Source organism: Pogoniulus pusillus, chromosome 8 (genome assembly GCF_015220805.1).
Source record: "Pogoniulus pusillus isolate bPogPus1 chromosome 8, bPogPus1.pri, whole genome shotgun sequence".
In the NCBI taxonomy this organism is placed as follows: Eukaryota; Metazoa; Chordata; class Aves; order Piciformes; family Lybiidae; genus Pogoniulus; species Pogoniulus pusillus.
The window spans coordinates 32,125,298-32,153,195 of NC_087271.1; the positions used below are offsets into that span (position 1 = coordinate 32,125,298).

General features: G+C 38.4%; 1 protein-coding gene across 7 annotated transcripts; it reads right to left on the bottom strand.

Annotated features, from left to right (window-relative positions):
• Window positions 1-704: 704 nt before the first annotated feature.
• On the bottom strand, window positions 705-27,895 carry KYAT3 (kynurenine aminotransferase 3). Of its 7 annotated transcripts, none has more exons than XM_064147961.1 (16): window positions 27,662-27,895; window positions 25,179-25,223; window positions 23,195-23,295; window positions 20,416-20,437; window positions 20,106-20,164; window positions 18,320-18,464; window positions 14,893-15,042; window positions 13,684-13,770; window positions 12,541-12,663; window positions 12,330-12,450; window positions 9,009-9,085; window positions 8,100-8,189; window positions 7,355-7,541; window positions 6,270-6,343; window positions 5,731-5,817; window positions 705-3,026 (listed from the first exon to the last, which is right to left on the bottom strand). In XM_064147961.1, the coding sequence occupies exons 1-16, from the start codon at window positions 27,830-27,832 to the stop codon at window positions 2,964-2,966; spliced, it is 1,602 nt and encodes a 533-aa protein (XP_064004031.1). In that variant the 5' UTR covers window positions 27,833-27,895; the 3' UTR covers window positions 705-2,963. The 7 variants fall into 7 exon arrangements, with proteins under 7 accessions (XP_064004031.1, XP_064004033.1, XP_064004032.1 ...); XM_064147963.1 differs by lacking the exon at window positions 20,416-20,437 and adding an exon at window positions 24,521-24,640 and having other exon boundaries at window positions 27,662-27,676; XM_064147962.1 differs by lacking the exon at window positions 25,179-25,223.
• Window positions 27,896-27,898: the final 3 nt, after the last annotated feature.

The following is a 27,898-nucleotide window of genomic DNA, read 5'->3' on the forward strand; positions in this document are numbered from 1 at the left end:
GTGGTTTAACCCCAGCTGCTCACTCCCTCCCTCCCCACCACAGTAGGATGGAGGGAGAACTGGAAGGGTAGAAGCAAGAAAGAAACTCATGAGTTGAGAAAAAAAAACAGTTTAATGATTAAAAAAGAAATAATTGTTTTTAAAATTGTAAGGAAAAGTGGGATGGAAATATCAGAGAGCAAAATAAAATCCAAGAAAGATAAGTGATGCAAATGTAAACAATTGCTCACCACCAACCAACGGGTGCTCAGTCAGTCCCCAAGGAGCAGCCACCTCTCCTTCAGCCTCCTCACCAGTTTTATTGCTGAGTATGACTACTACATGATATGGAATATCCCTGTTGTCACTTCCAGGTGGTTGCCCCAGCTGTGTCCTCTGCCAGCTTTCTGTGCACATTCAACCTCTGTCAGGGCACTCTGAGAAGCAGAAAAGGCCTTGACACTGTGTAAGAACTACTCAGCAGTCACTAAAATGTGTGTTATCAACACTATTTTCAGCACAAATCCAAATCATAGCCCCATACCAGCTACTATGAAGAAAATTAACTCTAGCCCAGCCAAACCAGTGCAGAGGAGTAAGGTTTTCCACCTATACACAATGCAGAGCTACCTTTAGTCACCTGTGTGCCCCAACTGAAATCTAGTGTTTCAGCTGGTGAATCATTAGCATACTAGTGAGACATTTCAAACATAACAATGAAAAAATTATTTTGCTTCAGTTTTATTTCCTCTTAACCCTACATACAATTTTTTCTTCCATGCATATTCTGTGATTTCATACAGCGTCCCACTTGCCAGTGAGAGTAATAAAAGTGTGTTTAAATCAAGTGCTTTGGTAGCAGTGGAGTGTTTTGGGGATTTTTTGTAGAGCATGAACACATTGTAAAGAGAGATGAATGAAAGAAACCTTAATACCTTACTATTGTGAGGCCACATAACCCAATTAAGTATGTGCTCACATGCTAACAGCTCAGCTATCTCAGGGAAAGCTTAGATTATAGAAGCAAGGTTTTTAAAGATAGGAAGCTCTCTGCAGCTATTATCTTAAAGAGAAGCATGATGCAAAGATCTTTAGAACTTTTTCTATGTAACAATGATGAAAATAATTATATGTGCAAAAAGTTTAACTGCATTGAGAATCACCTCTTTCAAGGATAAGAAATTAAAATTCAAGTATTTTATACCATTTAAGAGGCTTAGAAATTAGAAAATTCTGATTAACATAATCATACAAACATTTCATAGAAACCTATGCTTTTTTCCTCCTATTTGTGCTGCATAAAAATTGCTTAATTTTATAAGAAAATTACTTCTCAATTAAAATGACAGACTAGTTTACATTTTCATTTTCCAAACTATCATGTTGCTCAATAGACTGTTGCACTGCCTTCTCAGCTCCTGCAGCAGCACAGCTCTCAAGTGCAACTTAAACAGATTTTAAACTCCTTGTAAAATACAGTGCAGATTTCAGAAATATAGCTTTTTTTTTTTAAAGAGTACCCCCTGGATTTAGTGTAGACATTATCATACAAAACTACTACAGAAATTTCACTGAAATTATTTCAATCACTACATTGATTTTTTTCTACATGAAGATTACACATCATCTTAACAATACCAGCCAGTCATCTTCTGCTGAGAATCAGGGAACAGCAGTGCAAGATGGCTACAAAGACTATGAAAGTCCTAACTACTGGACTCCTAAAAGCCCAAGACCAAGGAGTACTTAAAAAAGGCCAAGCAACTGTTCTTGGAATCTAGCTTCTATACTTTCCTTTAGGTCCTGGCCATAGTCACAGTCTGATGGAATTGAGTTAAGATTCCAGCTAATATCATATAATAGGTCAAGTATTTACATAACTAGTTACCGAGTTAGCTCAAACTTCCTACTATAAGGCCTGTGGGAAGAATATAAGAACCACATGGAGAATAAAACACACAGTCTTAAAAGCTTACCTACTTGGATTGGCTCTATTAGTGGGAAACCCAGCCACAAACAAAAATATCTCAGAGACAAGAGAAATAGAAGGCAACTAGAAAGGAATTTTCCATATTGATAATGTTTTTCAAAAGCACTTTATCAACTCAACTTAAAACAAAGTTAGTTGAGCCCATCTCTCTGTGGCCCTCCTTGGTCTAGAATGTTTAAAATAAGTTTGTTGTGAAGTTACCAATATTGTGAACGTGGCAAAAAAAAATGATGATAGGTTTAAATATGTCACTGTACATCTGACTGTGAAGGCGCCTCTAAAGCAAAGTCTTCTATTCTGCTTTGTAGATCCATCCACATAATAACTAACTAGGTAGACATGAGTAAATAGAATTCCAATTCTAGATGCTGCTTTTGTAACGTTATTGAGGACTGGATAACTTCAGAAAAGCACACATGACTGTTGTGGAAAAATAGTAACCACTCAGCACTTTTCAGTCTTGTCCACAGTATAAACTCTGCAATGATTTAACTAAACCAGTTTATTTAAGGCTATGAAATTCGTGCATGGACAGGGTCCATAGGTATGCAGAAAGTCACTGTACTTATCAAATGTGAGGTATATCTTAGCTTTCCTCCACTGCAGGCTATTTAAGCCTCACATCTAGTTGTTATACTCATATCAAAGCCACCTGCCACTTTGTTCTTGTTTTAAAATACCTGTACCATTTATTTGTTTTACACAAGAGTGCTACAATTTTTTGTCTTTCAATACAGTAAGTGAATCCCAGAGATTTTTTTAAAGAAAGAATACATTCTTTTGGAAAGTCTAAAAATAAACTCCTGAGCAGCACTAAAACGTATTTCAGTAAATGATTGTTTTAACTCCTCAGCAGGTGGCAGCACAATGTTACTTAGAACATCATATTAATTCTGTACTGTGTTAAATACTTTGTTTTTATATTTGCAATAACCCCCTTCTACTTTTAAATAATTATACCAGATGGAAGACTTGAGAAGACAAAAAAAAAAAATCAGGCTGTCTGTTTATTCCAGTTCTTCAAGATCACTTCAGCTGCATCTATTGTGCTGTCTTTCTGCAAAACAAAGAATATTACTATTACTGCAAGTATGGAGGTTTTGAAAAGAGAGTAGCAGTCATGATTATCACTATTTGGCAGTTCCAGTTGCATCTTGTCTAGATCTCTCAGTTTTCCAGTAACAATTACAGCTACAAATCCAGCTTACACAAAATTTTCAGTGCTGATTCGTGCAAATTTTTTTAGGTGTATTTAAAATATATTTTCTCAGTAGTTATCCTATCAAATTTAATGAAAGCAGTACTTCTAATAATAAATACCTGGCATTTAGGCAGTGCTGTACTTGGTAGCTCTGTATTAGACACATGATAGCATAGTTTCTTAATCATTATGTCTGCAACTGGTATTTTTAAATCTCCATGAAATCAAGTTACACTGTAAACTGCTTTAACACAATCTCCCATAAATATGGGTGATCACTGGCCAGCTGAGTGCCTTGAATACAACCTGTTGAGTCATACAAGTAGTCTAACTTGACATGATTAGGCCTATTCATCTTAGGCATGCTACATTTACAACCAGCTAGTTTCATCCTGATTGTTCACACATTGACAGATTCACAGATTGGATTGGGTTGGAAGGAACCTTCAAAGGTTATCTTGTTCAATCCTCCTGGAGTCAGCAGGGATACATCCAACTAGATCAGGCTGCCCAGGGCCACATCAAGTCTGATATTGAATGTCTCTAGGCATGGGACCTCAACCACATTTCTGGGCAACCTATTCCAGTATTTCACCAAGTGCAAAGAACTTCCTCCTGATGCACCTAAATGCTACCCTGCTGCAGTTTCAAACCATTGTGCCTTGTCACAGAATCACAGAATGGCTTAGGAAGCTTAGAGATCATCTACTCCACCATCTCTGCCATGGGCAGGGATGCCTCTCAACTAGACCCTCATCCAACCTGGCCTTGAAGGCCCCCAGAGAGGAGGCATCCACAGCCTCCCTGGGCAACCTACTCCAGACTCTCACCACCCTTGTACAGAAAAACTTCTTCCTAAGATCCAGTCTAACCCTGCTCTCTCTCAACTTCAAACCATTCCCCCTTGTCCTACTGTTAGACACCTTTATGACAAGTGCCTCTCCAGTGTACTGGAAGGTCCTCCCCAGAGTCTTCTCTTCTCTTCTCTAGGCTGAACAACCCCAGCTCCCTCTGCCTGCCCTCATAGCAGAGGTGTTCCAGCCCTTGGATTGTCTTTGTGGCCCTCTTATGGACTTGCTCCAACAGCTCTATATCCTTCTTATGATGGGCACACCAGAACTGGATGCAGTATTCAAGGTGGGGGGTCACAAGAGCAGAGTAAAGGGGAAGAATCACCTCTCTTGATGTGGCCTAGGATAGGATTTGACCTCTGGGCTGCATGAGCACACTGCTGGTTCATTTTGAGCTCTTCATCAGTCAATACACCCAAGTCTCCTTCTGCAGAGCTACTATCAAGCTACTCTGTACCCAGCTTGCATTTGTTATCAGCTCAGTATATCACAGTCTTTGTATCTCATCAAAAGAACTAAGTAACAGAAGCAGAAACCCCCCTTCATTACTGGTTCAAGCTAAGGATCCAGTCTTTACACTAGAACAGTTGAGTTGCCCATGTTCTATTATGCTGGCCCTGTTACTGAACAATTGTAAAACATCTTATGTCTGCAGGCTTATCAAAGATTATAGAATCAACCAGGTTGGAAGAGACCTCTAAGATTATCCAGTCCAACCTATCCCCCAGCCCTATCAAATCAACTAGACCATAGCACTAAGTGCCTCAGCCAGGCTTTTCATGAACACCTCCAGGGACGGTGACTCCACCACCTCCCTGGGCAGCCCATTCCAATGGGAAATCACTCTCTCTATCAAGAATTTCCTCCTAACATCCAGCCTATACCTCCACTGGCACAACTTGAGACTGTGTCCCCTTGTTCTGTTGCTGGTTGCTTGGGAGAAGAGACCAACCCCCACCTGGCTACAACTTCCCTTCAGGTAGTTGTAGACAGCAATGAAGTCACCCCTGAGCCTCCTCTTCTCCAGGCTAAACACCCCCAGCTCCCTCAGTCTCTCCTCATAGGGTTTGTGCTCCTGTCCTCAGAGTCATTCAGTCTTTTCCAGAACAGATCCAAGAGGAGGAAGAATATGTGGAAAACAGGTGCTCACAAAACATCAGAAGTCAGCCAATTCACAAAACACATGTAAGATGACTTCCCATGTCTTTGCTTTTTTTCATAATTTGGAGCCAGTGTGAAACCCTATGTATTTTCAGGTAAGAGAGAAAAAGTTTGAAGATGATCTCCTTGCTGTTTTTGTGGTTGGAAACTGAATGGTCATGTAGTAAAGCGCTTTGCTATACAACTAATTCCTGCTTTGGATTGAAGAATTCATCTTAATTGGTAGCATGCCTGTGTCATTCATTTTCACTGTAACCATTAGTCAACAATGTTTTTAAAAGAAATACAGTAAGTTACCATAGGCCTGCCTACCCAGTTGCTTTCTGTCATTTGTCCTTCTTAGCTGCACCACCCACATCTGTGGTTTAAAGTCCCTCAGCAAAAGAGATAGTTGAATCTACTTTGAGATAAATTCTACATCAATCTAACATTCTGTTCCTAAAACTATCCAACCCAGGAGATCCTGAGCAAAATGTATCCATCTCTTGAATATTTCTGTACTGCATTGATTTTTAGGAGTCTCAAGCCTTCCCAGGACACAAATTTACCTTAATGAAGCAAAAACGTATATATTTTTCAAACTGCCTTTTTGTCTCAGGGCCACAGAATGCTGAAAGAGGAATTGCTGACAGCTTCTGAAATGCAAACCACAAAATATTATTTGCTTATTTTATATATGTATTAAAACAAAATAAATCTGTTTGAAGCATGATGGTTTTACTGTTCTGGCTTTTAGAACTCTCCCTCCCAACGAGAGGGAAAGGCAAGGCTCAGTTTCATATGCACTAGCTAGGCTTGACTGAATTCAAATTACATTTCTTAGGCAAAACATTTCAAAGGTACTTTTGTACAAATAGCATTTAAGCATGCTGAAAGAAAACTGTTGAGATGTAACACAAACCTACAGGGTACAATTTCAGCATATTTAGCAATGTTTTAGCTACATCATTATCAGCAGTTAGTATAAACACCAAATAATATTTTGTATGAAGTATCTCTACTACACTATTCAGTAAGTACAGTTGTATTGCTCTTGATTTCAACAAAAAAGCATTTCTAAAACTAGAGCATGACTAAGATGCCTTACCTTAGATTTTATCATCCACTTGACAAATTTATAATCATAAGGTTGTTCCTCAACTATGTCAGAGAGATCCACATCTAAAATATTAAATGTAAAACAAACATGTAAGATTTCCTAGACTCCCTTTGGAAGGCTTTCATTAGCAGCTCTTTATTATAGTTAAGACTAAGAATGTATGTCTTTATTTTTAAATATAACTAATACATTGTACAATAACGATTGAAATAGGCCAACAGATTGACCCTTTCCATTCTGACTTGAGCACTTGCTTTCCATTCAAAGCAAATTCAAACATGCAGCTTGTAAGAAAGCCAGGCAGTCATCTAAGAAATCCTCAAACCTGGGCTACTGAGTTATTAGGACTGAAAAGGGTACTGAAGACTGCATTTATTGCATGGACAGCGATAATCATTGCAAGTGCAATTCTTTTCATCTGTGAAACTAGGGTATCTAAAATTTTGTGACATGTAGTAACACTGCAAGGTCTACCTGCATTGAAACAATCCTTTGTGAATGATAAGTGTCATTAGGACCAGTTATCAAAAAAAAAAAAAGTGAAAACATGATCCTGTGGGAATTCTTTCTCCAAAGTTACCATAAATTGAATCTCCAAAAGGTTTTGTGAATTTTGGTAGCACATAAGAGTTTAGAAATCAGAAAGCCTCAAAAAGCCTTTGGAACCTGACTTCATATTAAGAGAAACAAGGAACTCCCCCAAGGGAAAAAACAACCAACCACAGAAAAGGGAAAGTACAAGTAGTACAAACTCAGGAGCTAGGTTTCCCTGGCTCTCAAACATTTACATAATCATAGACCCTTTGAAAACAGAAATTTTTATCCACCTGCTTTATATTCCCTAAAACCTTGCCAAAGATTTGCAAAACAGACAGTAGTTAGGATCACAAAGGCTTTACTGAAACTTATAAAAATCTACCTCCTAGGCTATGGTCAAACACAACATTTCAGTCCCAGTTAGTACTTCTGACAATGTTATGGCAACATGAGTATATAGTCTAAAACAAAAACTAAATTTTCAGATTAACTATAATATTTGTTTCCCACAGCTTTTTAAACAACTTTATACTAACTTAGAGCAGAAACATCAGCAATAATAAAGTATCCTCCCTCTGGAATGACAGGCTTTAGTCCAACTTCTTGAAGCAGCTGAGCCATCCGATTGCGCTTGCTTTCCAGCTCTCGAGACAGTGAGTAAAAATAGCAGTCTGGGTCATCCATGCGTTTATAGTCTACCCAAAGTGCTTGTGCCAAAGCCTCCTGGAAACATAATTAATGTTCAAAGTACTGATGGACACCCAATGAATTCACAGACACATACCTCCTAGTGAAACCATGTAGATTTTCCTTTGTTTCTGCCCCTTATGAAGCAAATCAGTATACATAAATTACACAAGCTACGTGTTCGTTGCTTTGTGCTGTGGCAACACCCAAAGCACCCAATCATGTGCTAGGCACTAATCATACACAGTAGTCACAGTCCATGACACAAGACTTCACAATCTGAAGAAAGGTTTAAGTATAAATCATAATGTATCACAGAATACTAGAAACTAGTAGACATATCTTATTGTAACACCTTATATTTGTATTTGCTACAAAATTAAGATTGACATGTAGCATACAAGAAGTTGCAGTTTATAGGTAAAAGAAGAAAGTGTCTGAAGGACTGATTTATTTTTAATGTCTGCTGTCTCCTCTTCTTGCACCCTGAATATACATTTTGACAACTCAAATTCGTAGTTGTGATTGTTTTGTTACAGTGAGGCCTGCAATTTTGCTGCACTGGAAAATAACCTCCTCCACCCCATCACCTACCTGTATTGGAGTTGGGCAAGTATACAGTGTATTTTGGTGAACAACTTGCAAATGCTTAATTAGATTCTGAGGGCCAATAGACCAACCAATCTGAGGGAGAAAGTATTCATATGTTACACTTAGAGCAGTGGTGTTAATATTAAGAAAGAAAATTAGCCTCCATTTTAGTCTCTTAAGTATTGGTAGTGAATTTGTTTTGATAAAGAAAGAAGAAAAAAATTGGTTTACTCAAAGCTTGCTGAATGATGACATGAAAAAAAAATCTGAGACTTGTGTCAGCAGTTATAGTTTCACTTATAGGGTATTCCTCAAACTTTTAACTCTTCATGTAACAAGAGTTAGAAATCAAATTGAGCATTTTGGTTTAGAATTATTCCACCTCATAACCTCCTGCACCAAAGGTTGTTTGAGCATAAAACCTTAATAATGAATCATATATGTTCAGTATGAAGACAGGTGATAAGAGAATTTAGTTGCCAAATGTTTTAAAATTTTTGTCTACTGTCTGATGTATATTGAAAGTCAAACAAAATACTATCACTAAATATTTTACATAAATTCAAGCCACTCCAAAATACACCACTGACACAATCTGAAAATAGCACCATAAAACTGGAAAGCTAAATTACAATATCCATGTTTTCTCTGGTTTTGAACAAATCAATGCTGTGTTTACTTTTTTAGTACTGTTTTCTCATAAGAGCTTATTAATCAAAAGACAAGAGGGAAATGAAAACATTATATATAAGAGATAGGCAACTGCTCCAACTGAATGCTCTCTTCATGTTTCAGAGACATGAAGATTTGACAGAAGCTTTCAAAAGACAGCTAATAAAACCAGAGACTTTTTCAGTGGAATAAATGTATTGTTACTTATATAACTGAATTCTTTATATTGATTTTTCTTACCTTCCAACCAGTTACACTGTATGTCTTTCCAGCACTTCCTATAGTTATTGTTCTTTCCCACATACCTGGCAACAGAGCTGTATGTAAAATAAAATTACTTGGTTATAGATGCACTCACATATTCTATGTAGTTAGAAAACTGTACTGCCCCTAGCTCGGGCCTCCATGTCGACACATCACTGCAGCTTATTAAGCAAGCACTGAGAACACTGTAAAATTATATAAATTTGAAAGGATACATGGACCAATGATTTTTGGCATGAAAAGAAGGGTAAGGGTTAATGAAAGGAGAAACAGGCAGAAAACTGCAGGCACATGTAGTTTTCACAAACTCAGCTCAAATGCATAATTACTCATAAGAAAGATAGGATCTAAGCAGTAGCTATCTATTCATCTCAAGACAGCATTATTTCTGATGCATGATAATAGTGCTATATACAACATTAGCTCAGGCACCACAAGCCATTTGGATAGAACTGTCCAGTTGAGTGTCACTGATGAAGACATTGAAAAAATAAAAGAATTACTAAGATTTCTAACCTGGAACCAAACATCACAAGAACCAGAAAACTAGCAGAATGAATGAATAGGTTGTCTTGTTACATAATTTGAACAGGCCTAGAATTGGCTAACAATAACATTTAGCTAAGGATTTCTGTAAGGATTAAGGCAGTTTGAACAGATGCACCTTCTGGCTAGCTAGGTCAGGAGTACAGATCACTTCATAATGGCAACCAAACCAGCTCTCACAGACTACTACAAAAATAATTTTATTTCACTGCTAATGCACTCTGGCAAGACTGTCTTGCCACACAGTCATAGAAATTCAACATTGGAGTCTGAATGCAACAGTATTTCAAACAGCAGCAGCAGGAAAATGGTACAGGGAAGAAGCAGCTCCATTGCTTTTACAAGCAGCAAGCTTTAAACAGAGAAGGAAATTCCTCTGTGCCACTGTATGACACCATAACCAAATCTCACTACAATTCAAACACCAAGTGCAAACCAGCACATATAATGCGCCCGTTAGCTAAGATGGCACTCAACTTCTTGAGAGGCTTGTTCAGAATCCACAGTTAACGAGATGCAATCTCTAAATCTGCCATTGCAACCCTAATCATTACTTAGAGGAGGTCCACACTTTTACAGAAGTCAGCTAATGGTAAGAAACACGATGAAGAGCTCCACACTATAGAAAACTGCTTCAGTGACAGTACAAAGACTGTACTAACTTTATGATCTGCCTTGCAACCTCCGTTACATCAGACTTCATGAATTGATGCAATCTTCATTTGGCACCTCACAAAGCATCACTGCACCGTAGCAGCTAATATGGAAACATCAGCATTTTGAAATAGTAAAATAACATCTTTGTTTTTTCTTGTATTATCTTTGTAGACTTAAAAAATAATAATCAAGAAACTTAGGTTAAAAAGAGCAGTCATGCTTCTTTTACTGAAAGAATGTTATTGTTTACAGCATTACCCTGAAGGTTTTATAGTCATTTTAACATTAAGGATGGTATCAGACGATCTGACAGAGAATATGTACCTAAACCTAGCTGATTAACGGTCCATGCTTTAAGCTGCATTATCATTACCTGGTGGTTTTACATTTAATGCTAAACTACAGAATGCCTTTTGTTCAACTGGAAATGTTTTTGTTTGAAACATGAGAATGACAGAGCTGATACTAACAAACAACAGAGTTACTGTGTCTTAAGAATTCACCACTTGTATGCTAAGATGAAACGTAACTGACAACATGAATGTTCAGACATTCTGCCATTGCAAAAGAAAATGGCTTACACCACTCAGATTTTGGTTCTGAGGACAGCTGTTTGCATTAATCACCTGCTAAGGCCATGAAGAGAGTTTTAATTTAACTCATCTTACTTAGTAATTGGGATATGATGAGCCACACGGTTGGTTACTGTGGTAACTGTTTAGAATGTGGTGACTCAGACCACTGCCATCATAATGTACCTGAAATGTTCCCTTTCTTCCATGTCTGAAGGTCTTTGAGAAGGCACTAGTTTGAGGCTATTTTGCACCACAAGAGCCACAACATTAGGTCAATTTCAAAACAGACTCATAGCCTATGCATAGCCAATACAATCAATGTACTGCAGCTGTACGAACACTGAACTAATAAGCTTTACAAGGTGATTTAGATAGAATTTCCTTTTTTATTATTTATAAGGTATGTTTTTTGAATTAAGTAGCCTCCAGTAATGGAAAGTTTCTTTTATTGCCAGTCTTCACAAATAGAATTGAAGCACAGAAGCAGTTACTCCGCATTCAATCAGTGGCAAAGCCTGGAAAAAAAGACTAAGCTTTTTCATGCCTAAGTTATATTTATGTTTCTTTATGTCATTGTTTAATGTCAACTAAACCTCTCTATTGCACATGACTGAAAGGTGCCTTCAGCCTGACAGTAAGTACATCATAACAGATAGTTCATGCAAGATACTACCATCAGAAACAAAATGTACATATAAGAAGGAAGTTTTACATTTTAGCCATCTTCAATTTATCAGCAGATCCAAACCAAAACTATCATACTAGAATTTTTTACATAAATGCTTAGCTGCAAAATTATAAGATTGGAGAGGGAGTTTGGTATCCTGCACTAGATTAACTTGTTCTGAAACAGTAGGAGCAGTTCCATTAACTTCAGTGAAATCTGGATCCATAAATAAAACAAGGACAGGGATGTAACATCATAGTTGGTTTTCTGTTCTTGCAATGGTACTTTACTCCTATAGCAATAGTGCTTGAAGTCTTTAGGGTGCTTTTACACGGCCATACAGCAACTTCACTGAATTCCATGTCAATTATTTAACACTGTCCCTCCACTTTCTCCACTTTTTATATGTTTGGGAATTTTATAAGTAATTGAGCAATAGTAATTGTTTCTCACTATGTATTTCCCTCAGTGATTATCTCTACAGTGCTTCGAGAAGAAAGTTTTTATCCTGTTCCTTATATTAGTTCTTCAAAGCACAGTCCAATGAACAGCAATTATACTTGTCATGGCTGAAGCAACTGAATATTCAAATGATCATAACTGATTTATAAGCATCCCACCAGTTTCTATGGATAGCTGCTCTAGAGTCACTTATGACTTTTTTGAAGTTCTACTTGTAAATTATTCTTTAAAGCATTTTTCAGAAAAGGAAGGAAGGAGCTCTTCTCCATAGAGGCTAAACATTGTCAAATAGTCAAAGATTGAAGTTTGAGCTCCTTCCAGCAACCATTATCTTTGAGACACGCTTACATAATCCCATAACCACTTCTAAGATGCTACTAAAATCAGTACCTATTTTAACGTGTTTATTTCCTTTATACACCATCCATTCATACACCTCATCGCTGATGCACAGGACATCATGTTTAATACAGAGGTCAGCTATTACTTGGAGCTCTGTTCTGGTAAACACCTGATATACAAGAAAGAAAGGGACAATGCATTAATCATGATATTTAAGACATACTCTGAAATTGTAGTAATGTTAAAGCAGGACTCTTACCTTGCCTAGAGGGTTGTTAGGGGTATTCAGAATGATTGCTTTCGTTTTGGAATTAAATTTACTTGCAAGTTCAGCAGGATCTAAGACCCAGTTGGCACTAGATGCAGAGTTTCCATCACTTTTCTAAAAAAACAAAACCAAGCTAAAGAGTAATTTATGCATTAATTGAATAGAATAGATCACAGCCTAAGCAGAGATACCCAACTTATCACCCTCAGACACTTTCATAACCATACTTAACCTGCCAAATCTATCCTCTTCTCCTTGAAGCAGGCATTTTTAGGAACAGGCAGGGAGGCTAAGACCAAGGAAGATATTATGACAGTGGACGGTCTCTGTGGCCACTGTCTTAAAACTTCCCCAGGACCTGGTTTCACATATGCTGATTATAACAAGTGTGTAATGCAGGAAGCCAAGTCATTTGTCAGGAGTGTTTACGTCTTCCTAGAAACTAGCACAAGTGTGTGCCTGCTTGGCTAGACTGACCACTGCTGAAGAGATTCAAGGTCTTTTCCTCCTCCTTGCCCATATGAAAATATTCGAACAGCAGAAAGGTCTGCACCACCAAGGCTCTGGAGTTGCTCTGGTATTAGCACAAGAAAGTTTGTGCCATTTGCTGCAGAGTACAAAGAGCATGGTGATGCTGTACATTACTGGCAGATGGTTGGACCAAAAACAAGGATGTGAAACAGAAAATACTTGGAGGAACCCTGTCATTCAAAATATCCCAAGGAGGAGGGCACACAGAGGAACAGTTACAGCTATTCCTACTGCAGTCCTGGTGGTTTAGTTACTCTGGTGTTCTGATTTCGTGGTGTTCACGCAACAGTCCTGCCTAAAGAGGCCCTTAGCCCTCCCCATACAAGGCTGCCAGTCATCCAAGGCAGTAATAACAGGATCAACCTTTTGTGTCCAGAGTGAGCCTTGCAAACTGCCAACATAAGGCCACCAGTAGCAATCTTCTCCAACACGAGTCAAGTATTCTGCCTCTTTAGGATTATCATTATCTCAGTTTTACACTATAGCAATTATCTCATTGTTATGAAATTGGATATTATGAAGAACTATACAGTAAAGCATCAAAGTATATTAAGTACAGATGAGAAACTTTATAGGATAAATTACTTTCAAAAGGCTACTCACATATCTCAGTGGGATAAAAACAGGCTTTGCACCTGCCATCTTCACCATTGGTTCATAACAGTCAAAAAATGGCTCTATTATTATTACCTGAAATTACAACCATGAATATCAGAAATAAAATTGACCATCCACAACCCTATCATATTTCCAGATCTGCTTTGGTGATCTAACTTGGTAATGTTTCTGCCACTCCATCCTGATCTAACAGTGCAGAATATTCCTCTTTAGAGTCTCATATAACAATGTCCTCAGTCTGAGTGTGATAGGCGTTACACGTTTTTGACAACACGCACTGGGGTCCTGCACACAGATGCGAAGGTGCAAAACAAAGATGGGGGACAGCAACATTCAATTGTTAAATTACAGCACAGCTGCCTAATTCTGTCCATGAAATTCCAGGACTTCCAAGTATCTAGAAATCTAAGAAGAATGGCTTAAGCCCCCAAATTTTATCAAAATAACGTCTTCAGGTAGAAAAAGAGAATAAATACAAATAAAACAGCATAGAGGCTAGATAATAGAAAACCAGGACAAAACAAAACAAAACCAACCAACCAAAACAAAACACTAAAGGCCAGTAGCAAGGAACTGTTAGAAAAAACAAAGTGAATATCAGAACAGAAAGGGAAGACACAGATGAGAATACACAAACAAAACACAACCACATAAAAGATTCTTGTCCACTACAGATACAGATCCCCCCCCCCCAAAATTAATTTTCTATAATTGTCAAAAAGGCCAACATCAGTAGTGAAGGCATGAATCATCACAACTAGTAAACTAGCAATCCTTTCTTTAACAGATTTTTCTGCTGCCTGTGCTGCTACCTGAAATGGTTTAAAAGAGAACTTGATAAACAATGGTTATTCAAACACCAGCAATACTTTGCACCACAATTAGTCTTTTGCTGCAGTTAACATCCTTCAAGTGTTCTCAAATAACAAACTGGTGTGTGCCACCTAACAATAACAGTGATAAAGAAACAGCTGCAAGTACCATTAGTATGAAAGCAAGGAGTTTGTAAGTTGGTGAATGAAAGAAAGACTTCAAAAGGCTAATCTCCTGGTCATGGCTTCGGTGAAACTGTAACAAATCTAATCAGTAGAGATCAGAAAAAAGCCACAATGTTAACTTATATTTAAAAGAAGACAAATAAAACCAGGTAAATTCTCATTTAAGTCTATGTCAGTATTTCAAATCAAAACTTACTTCATCTCCCTCTTCAATTAATGCCTGTATTGTACTGAAGAGAGACCCGAAAGCTCCCACGGTCACCAAGATTTCTGTGAGAGGATCAATGTTCCTTCCACAAACTCTCCCATAGACTTGAGACAAGGCTTTCACCAGCGATGGATGTCCCTGTTCAAAGCAAACAAACGCAAGTGACTGGTGTGCTCCTCATGCTGCACAAAGGCTGTATTTGGGGATTTTTCTACATCTATCAAAAGAATACATTGCAAAAGAGAGAAATACAAAATGAGCCTTCAGTGCTAATGGCTGTTAACTGCTAGCATGATTTGAAGTTTCTGCACATTGGCTTAAATTTATTTGTATCTACCGAGAATTTTTTTTTTTATATCTTACCCTTTTTAATTTCTATCATATTACAGCATCTTAGGAAAGTTTCAAGTAGCCTACAGGAAAACAAGGACAAGAGCCAGGATAGAGAACAACAAAGAGCTACAAGGATGATTGCAGGACTTGAATATCTTTCCTATGAAAAAAGACTGAAAGACCTGGGACTGTTCAGTCTTGAGAAGGCTGATAGGTGATTTTATCAAGATTTACAAATATCTGAGGAATGGGTGTCAAGATGAAGGTGACAGTCTCCTTTTAGTGGTGCCCAGTGATAGGACAAGGAACAAGCTAGAGCACAGGAGGTTCCACCTTAACAGGAGCAGACACTTCTTTATGGTAAGGGTGACAGAGCACTGGAACATGCTGCCCAGAGAGGTTGTGGAGTCTTCTGCTCTGGAGACCTTCAAAACCCACCTGGATGCATTCCTGTGCAGTCTGTTCTAGGTGACCCTGCTTTGGCGGGGGGGTTGGACTCAATGATCTCTAGAGGTCCCTTCCAACCTCTAACATTCTGTGAATCTGTGTGAATACTCTGACACAAATTCAGCCTTGCCTCCTTTAGAGTCTCTTTCCCACATGTCCATATTTTAATCAGAACCTCCTTTTGTTCTTTACTTTTCAACTAAAAATTCTTTGGCACAGGAGGAATCTTTTTATTCTGCTTGTATACTACTGATAAATAGCACTTGTGACCACAATGACGGTGCGTAGCTGTATCTCAGAGCACAATTCACTACAGTGCCCCCTACAGGTAATACAGCAGTTAATGTACTCTTCTCGAAAGTGCAAGGAACAGGAAAACAAGTATGCAACAAAAATCATACACAATATGGAAATAAGGAAGTGCAATTCCGTTTACTCAGCAAGACTACAGGCTTCCTGTTGTGAAAATATTTTTTCTTTTTTTCAGACTTGGTAGAAACAGAAGACAGCACTCTGAGAAAACACAAGTATGTAACAAAAAATATTAGCTAAAATATTGAGCGTTGTACTTCTCTCCTCATGAAGGTATAAAATCATGAACCCTTCTGCAAACAAAAATATTACAATAAAAGTTTACAAGTCATTGCTGATTCAAATGACAGATATTTCTTGCCACGAGTGTCTCACCTACACAGGAATGCTGCACCACCCCAGTCACGTTAGGCCTGTCTACAGGTCATAGCTCTACAGACAGCTGAGACATGTCAGCTGGATGTGTGTCATTCATACTCATCTCTCCTATATTTGCTACCACAAATACTTGTGCTCAAAAACCTTGCAAGTGCTGAAGTCTGTAGAGGATGTGCAAAGGATGAAGTTGAGAATAATGGTCAAAATTCCTCTTTAATTACTATCTATAGTATAATAAACCTTCAAACATTCATAATTATCATTGGAACTATTTGGAAAAAAAAGAACAAAGTGATAAAAGTAAATATTGAATAACTACATGCATTAGGGAAATTACATTTATGCTTGATTTGCAAACTGTTTAAGTTTTAGTCTGTGAATATTCATCAGAAGGTAAACTGTAGCCCATTCTCTCTGTAAACCCTTCCCTCTGTGCTAATGCTCCTCCAAACTTTGTCTGTCTGGTCAGCAAAGACTTTAAAGCTACCTTATCATGAGTGATGAACATACTAACATTTACCCAGAAGTTAATTAAATCCCAGCTGTCTTTTATGTGTGTCTGGCAAAATAATTACTTTATACTTGCATATTTATATAGAGAGTTTTATGTATCTCTAAAAGATTAAACAAAACAACCCAAAGAGGGATGGAATGACACTACAGTCACTGAGGATATTTTTTTTTCCTTTTAGTTTTTGCTAAGGCTCTCAGTGCCCTAATAAGCCTTAGTGTCCATGACAGCCTTACCTGGGACCTCTACCCAAGAGCTATGCCCAGGGGCTCCACTTAATTGCTATGCATTAAGGCAGCTGGTCTGCAATTCAGTTACAGCTTTGGTTGTACCTGGCCATAGACTCCTTTAACCTGGCCTCTACCTGTAGATCCATTTTGTGGCTTGACCGTAGAACCGACACGTCACCCTGGACCTGCCTGTTACATCTGACCACTGATAACAATGCCAGGAGTGACTTCCTGGCTTAACCCTAGGCCCACCTCACCACCACAACCTAGCCTGGCAATCTGGGCTGGCCTCAACCATCTCTGGGCCTGTCTTGCTCAGGTACTGTGGTTGGTGAGGCTTCCATCCTGCTTGCTGTGATAGTTTGTCCTTTAGGCAGCTACTAGCCACTGCTTTCCCCCACCTCTAACACATGCAGATTCTCAGCAAACAGGCAAAAAGTTATGTTGGAATATATACACAATGATGCCATAACTACCAACAGAATTGCTGGCCTACCAGTCTGCACAATATTTTTCTACCACTGTTACATAACATGGTCATCTAGAAAAATATTGGATAGACTCATTAGGGTCTCATAACAATCCTGAGACATGTTTCTCACTATGCTTTATCTTCACCACAAAATAAAAGAAAGATAAATCATACAAGGAAGACGTCATACTAAAACAGTAATAGTCCATTTTAGTATCCTGCCTTGGGCAATGATCAATGACACACACTCACACCCAGACATAAACACTACAGGTCAGCTTACAGAATGAGTAGTGATTATCTTCCAGGGGCAAAAACTTCATGCTTTCATCACTTCCTATTCTCCTCAGAAGTCTACTACATGTTATGGGTGAATATTTTCTTGATCCCAAAGGTGATGTCCAAAGTGTTATCAAGTATTTCTTTCTCATTTCCCATTATCCTATCAGATTCATGTTTACATAGACCAAAATCTGAGATAAATGTATAATTTACACTCTTTAAACTTTGAATTGGCCCTTCAAAGACAACCTGTTCCAGCATTTTGCTCTTGATGAAAGATTTTGCCTTAAAGAAACCTATAGAGAAGATGCTCATTAATAACAGATAAAGCTACTCATTTGTGACATATCAGTATGACCTACAGATAAAAATCAATTTAAAGCAAAGTAATTTCTTTTCCCTGTGGCATGTTCTCCACTGAACTCACATCTCAAGTTCCACAGTACTTACAAATGCTCGTGTGTACTGGTTCAGTCTGTCAACCGCTGATGCCTTTGCCAGCTCTTCTTTAACATAGCTGGGAGGGGATATATCAGGGAGGCCTTGACCAAGATTAACAATTGAGGGATCTGCTGCTACCTTTGTAAATTCAACCCTAAAGGGAAAAAAGTAGCTTAAGATTAACACACCAGACAAAATTATCCTTTCTCTCATTAGCATCGAAAGGGGGGGAGGGGGGAGACAGTATTTAATTTTACAAAATTCACAGCAGTGGAAACAGATTTAAATAGAGTGCTCACATGGAGAGGTAGGGTCTGGGACAACATTAAAAGTAACCACCAGAGTCAGAAGTAATCAAATACAAGGTTGACATTCTGGATCCATCAAATAACTCTTCTGCCAGTGGAACTGTGTTCAGATGTGCACAGACACAAATGCACAGTAACTCTGGATATGGGCAGAAATTAGATCTACTCTCTTTGCAAAATGAAATAGACCTTATCAAAGCAGACACATTAAATGATTTAAAGCCAAGACTCTGTCACATGAAGGTGCAATGTAAACTATCCAGTGACCTCAGAGTCTGGTAAATTCTTTTGTTACATTTTAAGCAATGTACACTTTCAGGCTATTCATTAACTGCTCCTAGTAGCTTGCCAGATAGAAATGTTAGGATTCTTGAAATATTTTTTCTACTCCTCACAGGCAAGCTTTGCATTTTATCCTTTCCTTCCTACCAAAATGTTAACAAGATTTTGATTTTTAAACCCCAAGCACTACCAAAAAAAAACCAACCCACACAGCATCACAGCTCTTTCAAAAGTGAACACAAATTGCTAAAAATGAGTTTGGGACTAGCAAAACGTAGATGCTGATTGGTTTGTCCTCTGCAAGACCTTGGATAAGCTGACACCTAAATGTTATGCAGGTGGGTGCACAACATAACCCATCTGAAGGGTGGGTGTCAAGAAGGAGACCGTTTCTCTTCGGTGGCATCCTGTGATAGGACAAGATCCACTGGACATGAACTGGAACACAGGAAGTTCCACCTCAACATGAGGAAAAAATTCTTTACTGTAAGGGTGCGGGAGCCCTGGAGCAGGCTGGCCAAAGACGTCAGGGAGTCTCCTCTAGAGATTTCAAAGACCCATTCGGATGCGTTCTTGTGTGACTTGCCCTAGATAATCCTGCTGTGGCAGGTGGGTTGGATTCGATGCTCTTTGGAGGTCCATTTCAATCCCTACCTTTCTATGACCAAAACACCATGTGCACATACATATACATATATACACAACTAATGTAAGCCCACATTAGTATTTTCACCAACTAACAAAATCCTGTATTTACCAGTGATAGTAATATTACTTCAAGATCAATTTAATGCCATGGGGGAAAAAAAAAGTGTATTAAAAATAGTGAGCTAAATTATAAATACAAGTATAATGGCTCTCAGAAGAAATCTGACTCATTCAGTAAACACAGATGAAGTGTAATTGAAAAACATTACTCAATGAAGTTAACATTATATTTTAAAGTTAGCTATCTCCAAGAGTTACACTTGTCTGGTTTATTAGATGAAGAGAAGCCTAAGCCTAATATTTAAAGCTCAAGAGTAAGAAGTAATTCGTTCCTCCAGCAGAATTTGGTTCACTGCTTCCAAGCAGGTGCCAAATATATTTCAGCAGAGATGGCAAGTGCTATATACCTTCTTACTGGCAATAATTATCGACCTGGAAAGGATATATATCAGAGAAAGACATTTTCTGAAATTAGCAGATATTTTCCTTCTACTTACCACACATTGCTATCCAGGCCTTCAATTCGTCTTGTGTTTTTGTGTCTGAAGGTCATTGTCTGTAAGATCAAAATAGACAGACAGAAGGGTTTTGTTAAGAAAGATAAAGCACTGTATTGTTGGATTCTGCGTGACAAACCCTCCTTCATGCTTTCTCAAATACACCATCAACAGCTGAATTCAGTAGGCACACAAAATTATAGACATGTTCTTTCATCAAAGTTTCTATAATAGCTTGAATTCAGGCTAACAAGAAAATATACAAAGCTGTCCTAACTTTCAGCAAGGATGGAGCAAGGGCATAATTTACCTTTGCAGCTTTAAAAGATGACCTAAAAAAGAGAATATGCACATTATTTTTTCCTATGATGCACTAACAACTTATAGGCTGTGTTATTTCCAGCCCAACTCCTGCTCAACCTACTTCAATAAGCATGCATTTTGGATGCAATTTTATTTGTGAAATTGATGATCAAGAGGAAAATAGCAAAACCATTTCCTATTTTCACTCAGACTTTTAAAACCTGGAAGTATTTACTTACAACACAGCAAAATCATGATAGAATATGTTTTTTTGCTGTATATTCAGACCTTCAACAAAGATTTTGGAAAAGTCCTTTCCAATAAACTTTCAATGACTACTCTCTATAAAGGCTGAGAAAAATTTATTAATTGTTGTAGTATTTTTAAGCTAAAACAAGAAATAGAGCTTAGAGGGGAAAAGTGGATTTGTTTCTGTGTGCAAACAGAAAAGTTCAAGCCCATTTCTACCTTTGCTAAGCAGCTTGATAAAGGAAAAAAAATATAGGAATTACAGTCACTCAGTATATCAGCAATTCCTGTTTAAATCAGACTACTGATTTTAGTTACTTTTACACTGCTAATTACTGTCTGAAAGATTAAAAACACATACTCTAGTTACCATAGTCCTAGAAGAAAATGTCTGCTTTACTATTACGCTTCACATTTCAACTTTGAATAAATGGGAATGACTTGTAGTAGAAATATTACAGAGGCACAAGTTTGCACTCAACTTGTTGACAGTAATGAAGCTACCATATACATCACAATTTGAAGTATGGGAAACTATAAAATAAAACAGATAGTTCTCTGCTTATATGTGTCTTCTCTACAGATCTGATTCTGACCTCCTCTATGAGACACAAACACCAGAGGAATCAAGCATGGGATACCTTTAATTTGTCCTCAGAGAGAAAACCATTAAGATAAGACAGCTGAAATTGTACTTCTTGACACAGAACAAGAGGGAGTTATAAGTAGGGTAAACCGTGCTGTATCTATTTAAAAACATGTGTATGCTTTAGGAGATTAATGCAACTTTGCAGTGTTATGTCTTGGAAGATACTGGGCTGTGCTATATAAACACAAATAACACAGGTACTTAGACTGAGCCCCACACACATCTTTTTTCACATGCTAGACTACTTCGTGGACTCCAACAAATAGCAAGTCTCACTTTAAGTCTTTCTAGTTAATAATGAGAATTCTGTATGCTGCCATGACTGATTTTTTCCCATTGACCAGCTTCTTGATTGTTTGGATTTTCTAAAAGCTCAAAGTGTATCACATTTAGAACTTTTATCATCAATTACAATGTAAATCTGAACTTAAGTAACATTCTCTAGCTAAAAATGTTTTGACAAGTAAAACGAGCCTTTACCTTACAGCTCCCATACTATTTTAAGTTTAAATAGTTAATTATTCAAGTCTTCCTATTTATTTTCTCTTGTGCCTTGAAACTAGTTACACAACAGAATAGCTGGACCTACATTAGTTCTCAGGTTTACACAGATTCAGCTTACAGTGAGATGTAGGTCTCTCCTAGTACTTTGAAAAAGCCAATCACCTAAGTGGCATTTTACAATAATACCTAAAGCAGCATTCTTTCTTCCAGAATAGCATATGAATTTCTAAGACGCTTTTTTCTTTTAGCCATGCTACATCATCACTTGACAATCTTCAAGCCATTCCTAGGTGCAGGGCTAGGATTTCCACAAGCTGAAGATCAGAGATAAGCAGAAGAGAGATATCCTCATCAAGCTCTAACTCTGACCTTCTGCTTTCCCTAATACTTTCATTCACGGAAAACGCCTGATAGAAAGTCATACGCTGCTTATATTTATCTTCCCAATACAAAAAGGCTGGCAACACAACAATGATAAAAGCAAATATTTTTACGTGATGTATAATTAAATCATGGAATTCAATGTCAAAAGCTACAACTGAAGCCAAGGTCTTAGGAAAATTTAAAAGCAAACAAACGCAACAACCCAGGATTAGATTTCAGCATGTTTAGTGAAAATACCAAACTCCACGAAGAAGAATACAAATAGTATATGAAAAACAAACTCAGGCAAAATCTGTTCTCCCAAGTGGCTTGCATGCTAAAAGAAACTCCTCATATAAGCGAAATACGCTATAATTGCCCAGTATAATGGTTTGAACATCTGTTATGAAGGATCTGACACGTGCCTTTGTTGACCCAAGTTCTGATCTGGGAACACATTTCAGCATTCTATATGCAGCACAAAGTGAGAGCTCTAACCATCTATCATGTTTCAAAGCTCTATTTTCTGTCAATGAAAATGGAAGATTTCTAATTAAGTGACACAATCCTAGGGAAATTAAGAAGAGCCTGTGTAAAGTTGAAGTTTGAGGTACTTATATAACCCTTGTTATTGCACCATCAAGAAGTACTATTAAAAGAAAACTGAGAACATTAACAAGTTGTCTTACCAAAAGTCTGTGAAGCTGGGACTGAACCTATCTCCTGTATCTCTAGCTCTAATGCCCTAGCACCCAGGCAATCCTTCTGGCCCAGTAAGTGCTATACCTGACTTTAAAGACAAAAAAGGATATGCAAAGTAATAAGTACTAAATTCTGTTACACTGAGGTGGTAAAATATTTCACTGATGCAAATATTTTGTTCTTGGTAGGAAATGTTTGGATTAACATAATAAAAAATAAAGACAGCTAATGCATGTACATTGGCAAGACTACAAAATTAGCATGCCTCTTAAAACACTGCATGAAATAGTTCTATCTATGAAGCTGAAGGAATACTTACTGCAGAAGCTGAATGTTTGATGGATCTTGAAAGCAAATCTGTTCGTAGTTGGTATGTTTTAATGCCAAGGCAACAGAAGCTTCGTGAAGCAAAAAGCATGCCTGTATAATAAATAACTGACCTGAAAAAACCTTACAGATTCCAGGAACGAATTTCTACACATCACTAAGCAATTTCAACAGGTAAGATCCCCCTCCTCTTCCATTCAGGGATTTTGTTTCATAAAAGTAAGTTCTAGTAAATTATTACCTTACTACATTTCTAAGCATAGAAGATGAAACTTTTTTAACTAACAGGGCTGCAAAACGTTTCTGAATGTCACCTAGAAGGAAGGTTTCCTCTATTTGATAGTACTTTCTCCATGAATAACAATGAAGATGAAATGCAATTCAAGTTCACAGTCTGTTAGAACTGTTGTGTAACAGAAATTACTGTGGCAACTGCCAATTTAGACAGAATGGAAAGAGAGCTCATTTTTAAAAAAGGGCACACATATTTAGAACTGGTCTCCATTCTCAACTGTTTCAAACCAGGTACACAGAAACTGAGATAATTAACATCGCTGGTCACACTGGAGAGGCAGGAATATGAACTTTGTAACTACACTGTTTTGCCACAGTGACTCGGCAAGTATCAAATTAAGTATCTAGCACAGCAGGAACAAGACAGCTAGAAACAGATTAACAGATCATTCCCCACATAGAGAAAATGTACCCTTTCAACCAATAACTATAAAAAAGAATTATGAGCTGCTACTCCTAAAATGTTATTTTTAAACATATACATTGGACAACATTGTCAAAATGTCTGGAATGTGTAAAGAAAACACACATAAGTGAAAGACCTATGTCAGAAACACAGCAGCCACAGCAGAATAATTATTGTTTTCCATAGTCATTAAAGAATAGATAACCTCTGCTTCCTCCAGACTTTTCTACCTGAAAAAAAAAAAAACCCAAACAAACAAAAAAGGAAGGAAAAAATACACTATTTGTTTTAAAACACTACCATGCAACCCTCACAGATAGAAGCAGAAAAGGTAATTTAATACCAAAGTAAAATATGGTTTGTTTTCATTAAGAAAGATGAATTTAGCCCAGTAAGAAATTGTTCTTTACACTTTCAGTGTAAACTAACAGAAAGGTCAAACAATACTCCCTTAAGTTATATTTTAAAAGTATGCTGCTTTTGCCTTTCTCTTTTCCAAACTCAAGTCTCAGTGCTGAAATAAGAGTCTCTCTCACAGAGTACTGGGTTGCAGCTAACTCAGTTAGACCCTCAATTATGCCCAAGTAATCCCATTGCACTTAGCAGTCTGCAAAGTACACAATTTATGGATGTTTCCTTGACATAGAGACAAACACCGGCAATTTCCTCAACTCTGCTGGCCTGAGAAGTACCAAAAGTAAATAGCAGTTAATTCTTTGACACTAGTCCGCAGACACTCTGAAAGACACAAAAGAAATAGATCTGCTTAGAAAGACCTGCAAGCACATTTTAAGTTACTTTTAATAACAGCACTTATCATGTTTGACATAATATTTGATAGCAACTACATGAAATAAAAATTATTGTGAAGGTCTAGATTTCTCTCCTTATGTATGCTTGCAAAAGCTATTTATGTAACATACTGATACCATCTTAAAATGTGACTATAACAATAGTGCTATTCTCTCAGGGTCAAATCAGAAATAGAACTATGCTTTGCACAGTGCAGGACACTCCATGGCACTTGCAGGAATTAGCAGAGACACACATACTGCAGACTGTTTCAGTTTGTATTGAGTAGCAGCAATATGAAATTAAAACACATGCAAACCTGACATGGAAAATTAAGTTTAAAATTTTGTAAGAAAAATTATAAACAATTATAAATATTTCTAGCATTAGTGCCATGCTGCAGTGCAAGACAGCATGGCATTTGATCGGGCACTGACACTAGACAACCACATAAAACTGCAACATGATGTGAAAAGCAACAGACCTGTATCACTGCAGTGTGGTCAGTCTCTGCAAGAACTTGAAATACCTGAAGTGGGGGAAAAAAAATAAAATTCACACCACAGGAATGTAGGAATCATGAACACGATATGAGGAACATAACAGAAACAATATTTTGCTGAGCAGCCTCAGCAAAAAAGTCAATGCAGTAGTATGTATCATTTGTCCCACAAAGATTTCAGTCTTTGTAGGACTTCTGGGGCAGCATTTGTTCAGATTCAAGAGGGCTCAGCCACTAAATGGGAAGGTCTCCTATAAAATATTTTTGTGACTTGATTTCTTTCTAAAAATAGCTCTTTTCTCTTCTGCAACACTGAATACTTCCATTTAAGCTGCTAGGATGTAAAAACAAAGGCTTCCTAAATATAACAAGACAGTCTCCCACACTGATCACAAAACAAATTGAAACCTACACTTTTTTTTTTTGAAACACACATTTTCCTACTATAATTGTGTACGACATTAATACATACCACAGGCTCAAAATTATTTACAGCTATTTTTAGGATGAGTGCATGTTTAATTATGACCTCTGCATTTGTTTTGGCAAAGACCAAATACATATAAGACATCAATAATTAGTTTTATAACGTACTAAGTTTTTCCCATCGAGATAAAAAGCTTCTTCCAGCTCAGCAAAGTTACACAGTGCTTGGCAGCTGCACAGGCACTGCAAACCCTGTTTCAGGTCTCTTAAAGTTTTGTAAAGTTCTTCAAACAGAAAAAAAAGGCACTGGTCTTTTGTTGGGTAATGAAAAGCATTAATTTTTCTCTTATTAACGTCTGGGTTTTTTTAAAACCCCAGAGCCAGGCTTCTAAACCTCGGTTTTTTTGGCCAGGAATCACATCTGTTAAACTTAGAAATTAAAAGTCAGGAATATTTTTCAGCCCATTCTAGTTTTCAGAGCTTTGAAGCACTAATACTTTAACTCACAATCAGTCCTCCTAGAATTCAAACTTGCATGTTCACAGGAAAATGAACATTTTAGGGGAAATAAAGGATACCAAATGATTGATTACTCCTGCAACTTCCTACATTTTTTTATCAAGGAAGGGCACCAGAAAGGCCAACATAGTAAATGCAGTGACTGAGCAGAAAACACTCTGTTTGCTAATCTGTCTTAAATTCAGACTTGGTGACTGAACTTATATAGGAAGATACAGTTAAGACTTTGTCATGGGAACTCTATGTACTAATAAGACATTTAACTCACACTGTGCTTTAAAATCACTCCAGCACAGATAAAACCTTCAAGTTACAGGCTCTTTTGCCTCCCTCACAGCTGCCCAGCTTTCTACTCTACTACTAGGGCATTTTATGAGAAGTTACATGTTTACAATTCATTTATTTTTTTCCCCTTTGAAACTAAAGGCCAAATGCTGCAGTTGCTTGGTTTTTGAGGTTCAGTTGTGCCACAAAAATAATGTCTTTGAGCTTACGGTCAGACACCTTAAGGTGCTGCTTTTTTCCCTATGTAATACTAGGTCTCATTTTACTGTGAAGCCTCAGAAAGTCTGCAAGCCCATCATCCACCACAACAACATAACCATCATCACTGTTACAGGTGTTGAGTTTATACACAAATCTGGGAAAGTTTAGAGCTCAGCCGTGCTGAGAGGAGCCTTTGAAAGACTCTATCTTCGCATGTGTTGTCTAGAGGAAAGCTTTTGAGAAAAGGCCAAAAAAAAAGAGTGCTATCTTACCAAGCCTCCACCAAAACTTTCTCTACTATCTAAACTAATAAATGACAGGTCAAGAGGTTGTTGTTACAATTGACAGATTCAGGGAGACTGCAAGTTCTTAAAGGCCTTGAACTCAAAAACTGCTGTATGTGAAAGATTTGTCTTAGCAGTTAACATTTCATCATTTCTTCTTCCAGAATCCGCATGGGATGGAGGAAACTGAGCACAGAAAAGTAAATTTTATGATACGGAAAGAGGAGAGGGATGAGGTTGGGAGAAAGATTCTTACTTTTCCTCGCCCTCCATATAGCAGCTTTGCTATTTAACCACTTTATATTGCACTTACTGGTTTGCCGACACCCTCTGCCCAATTATATTTTCAACCTGAGGTACTCTGTGCTCGCAGCACAAAGTCCGAACGGCCAGAAACTACCAGGCACTAGCAAACTCGCCGCCCTCACCGACAAGGCCCCGCACTGAAGTCGGCCATGGGACGCCCTACACGTGTACATTCCGCATTCGGCCAGCCCCGGGCACTGTCAGCCGATCACTCTAAAGGCCAGCTCAGGCTCCGGGACTTGCGAGGCCCAGTCCGCCCCGGGGCGGCCTCGTCTGCGGGCCCAGGCAGAAAAAGACTCTAAAGGCAGAGCTAGCAGCTCCGGGACTCGCCGCCACGACTCACCACCTCGGCGCCGCCTCCCCCCCGCCGCCACGCTCCCGCCTGCAAGGGGCGGCGCGGAGCCGCCCGCGGGAACCGGCCGCGCCCGCCCGCCCGCCGCCTACCTGGTGCCCAGCTCGGGGGTGGGGGGGGGCCTTCTCCCGCCGCTCGCGGGCGCTCCCTCGCGGCGCCTCAGGGGGAGGGCGAGGGAACCCCGAGGAAAATGGCGGGCCCGGGGGGCAGAGAGAGCCCTTCCCTCTTAGCCCGCCCCGGCACACGGAACTCTTAAACGGCATGGTCCGAGATAGGTGAAGGCCTGCCCCGCATCCGGCACACGAGGGCGTGGGTGGGTTCCTCGCAGA

Coding starts and splice junctions, on each gene's coding strand:
- KYAT3 (XM_064147961.1), bottom strand. CDS start 27,832: ATGCCGTTTAAGAGTTCCGTGTGCCGGGGCGGGCTAAGAGGGAAGGGC. Junction 18,465..20,105: donor GGCCTGGATAGCAATGTGTG/GTAAGTAGAAGG, acceptor TTTTCCCTTTAG/GGTTGAATTTACAAAGGTAG. Junction 15,043..18,319: donor ACCAGTACACACGAGCATTT/GTAAGTACTGTG, acceptor TGCTTTGAACAG/GGACATCCATCGCTGGTGAA.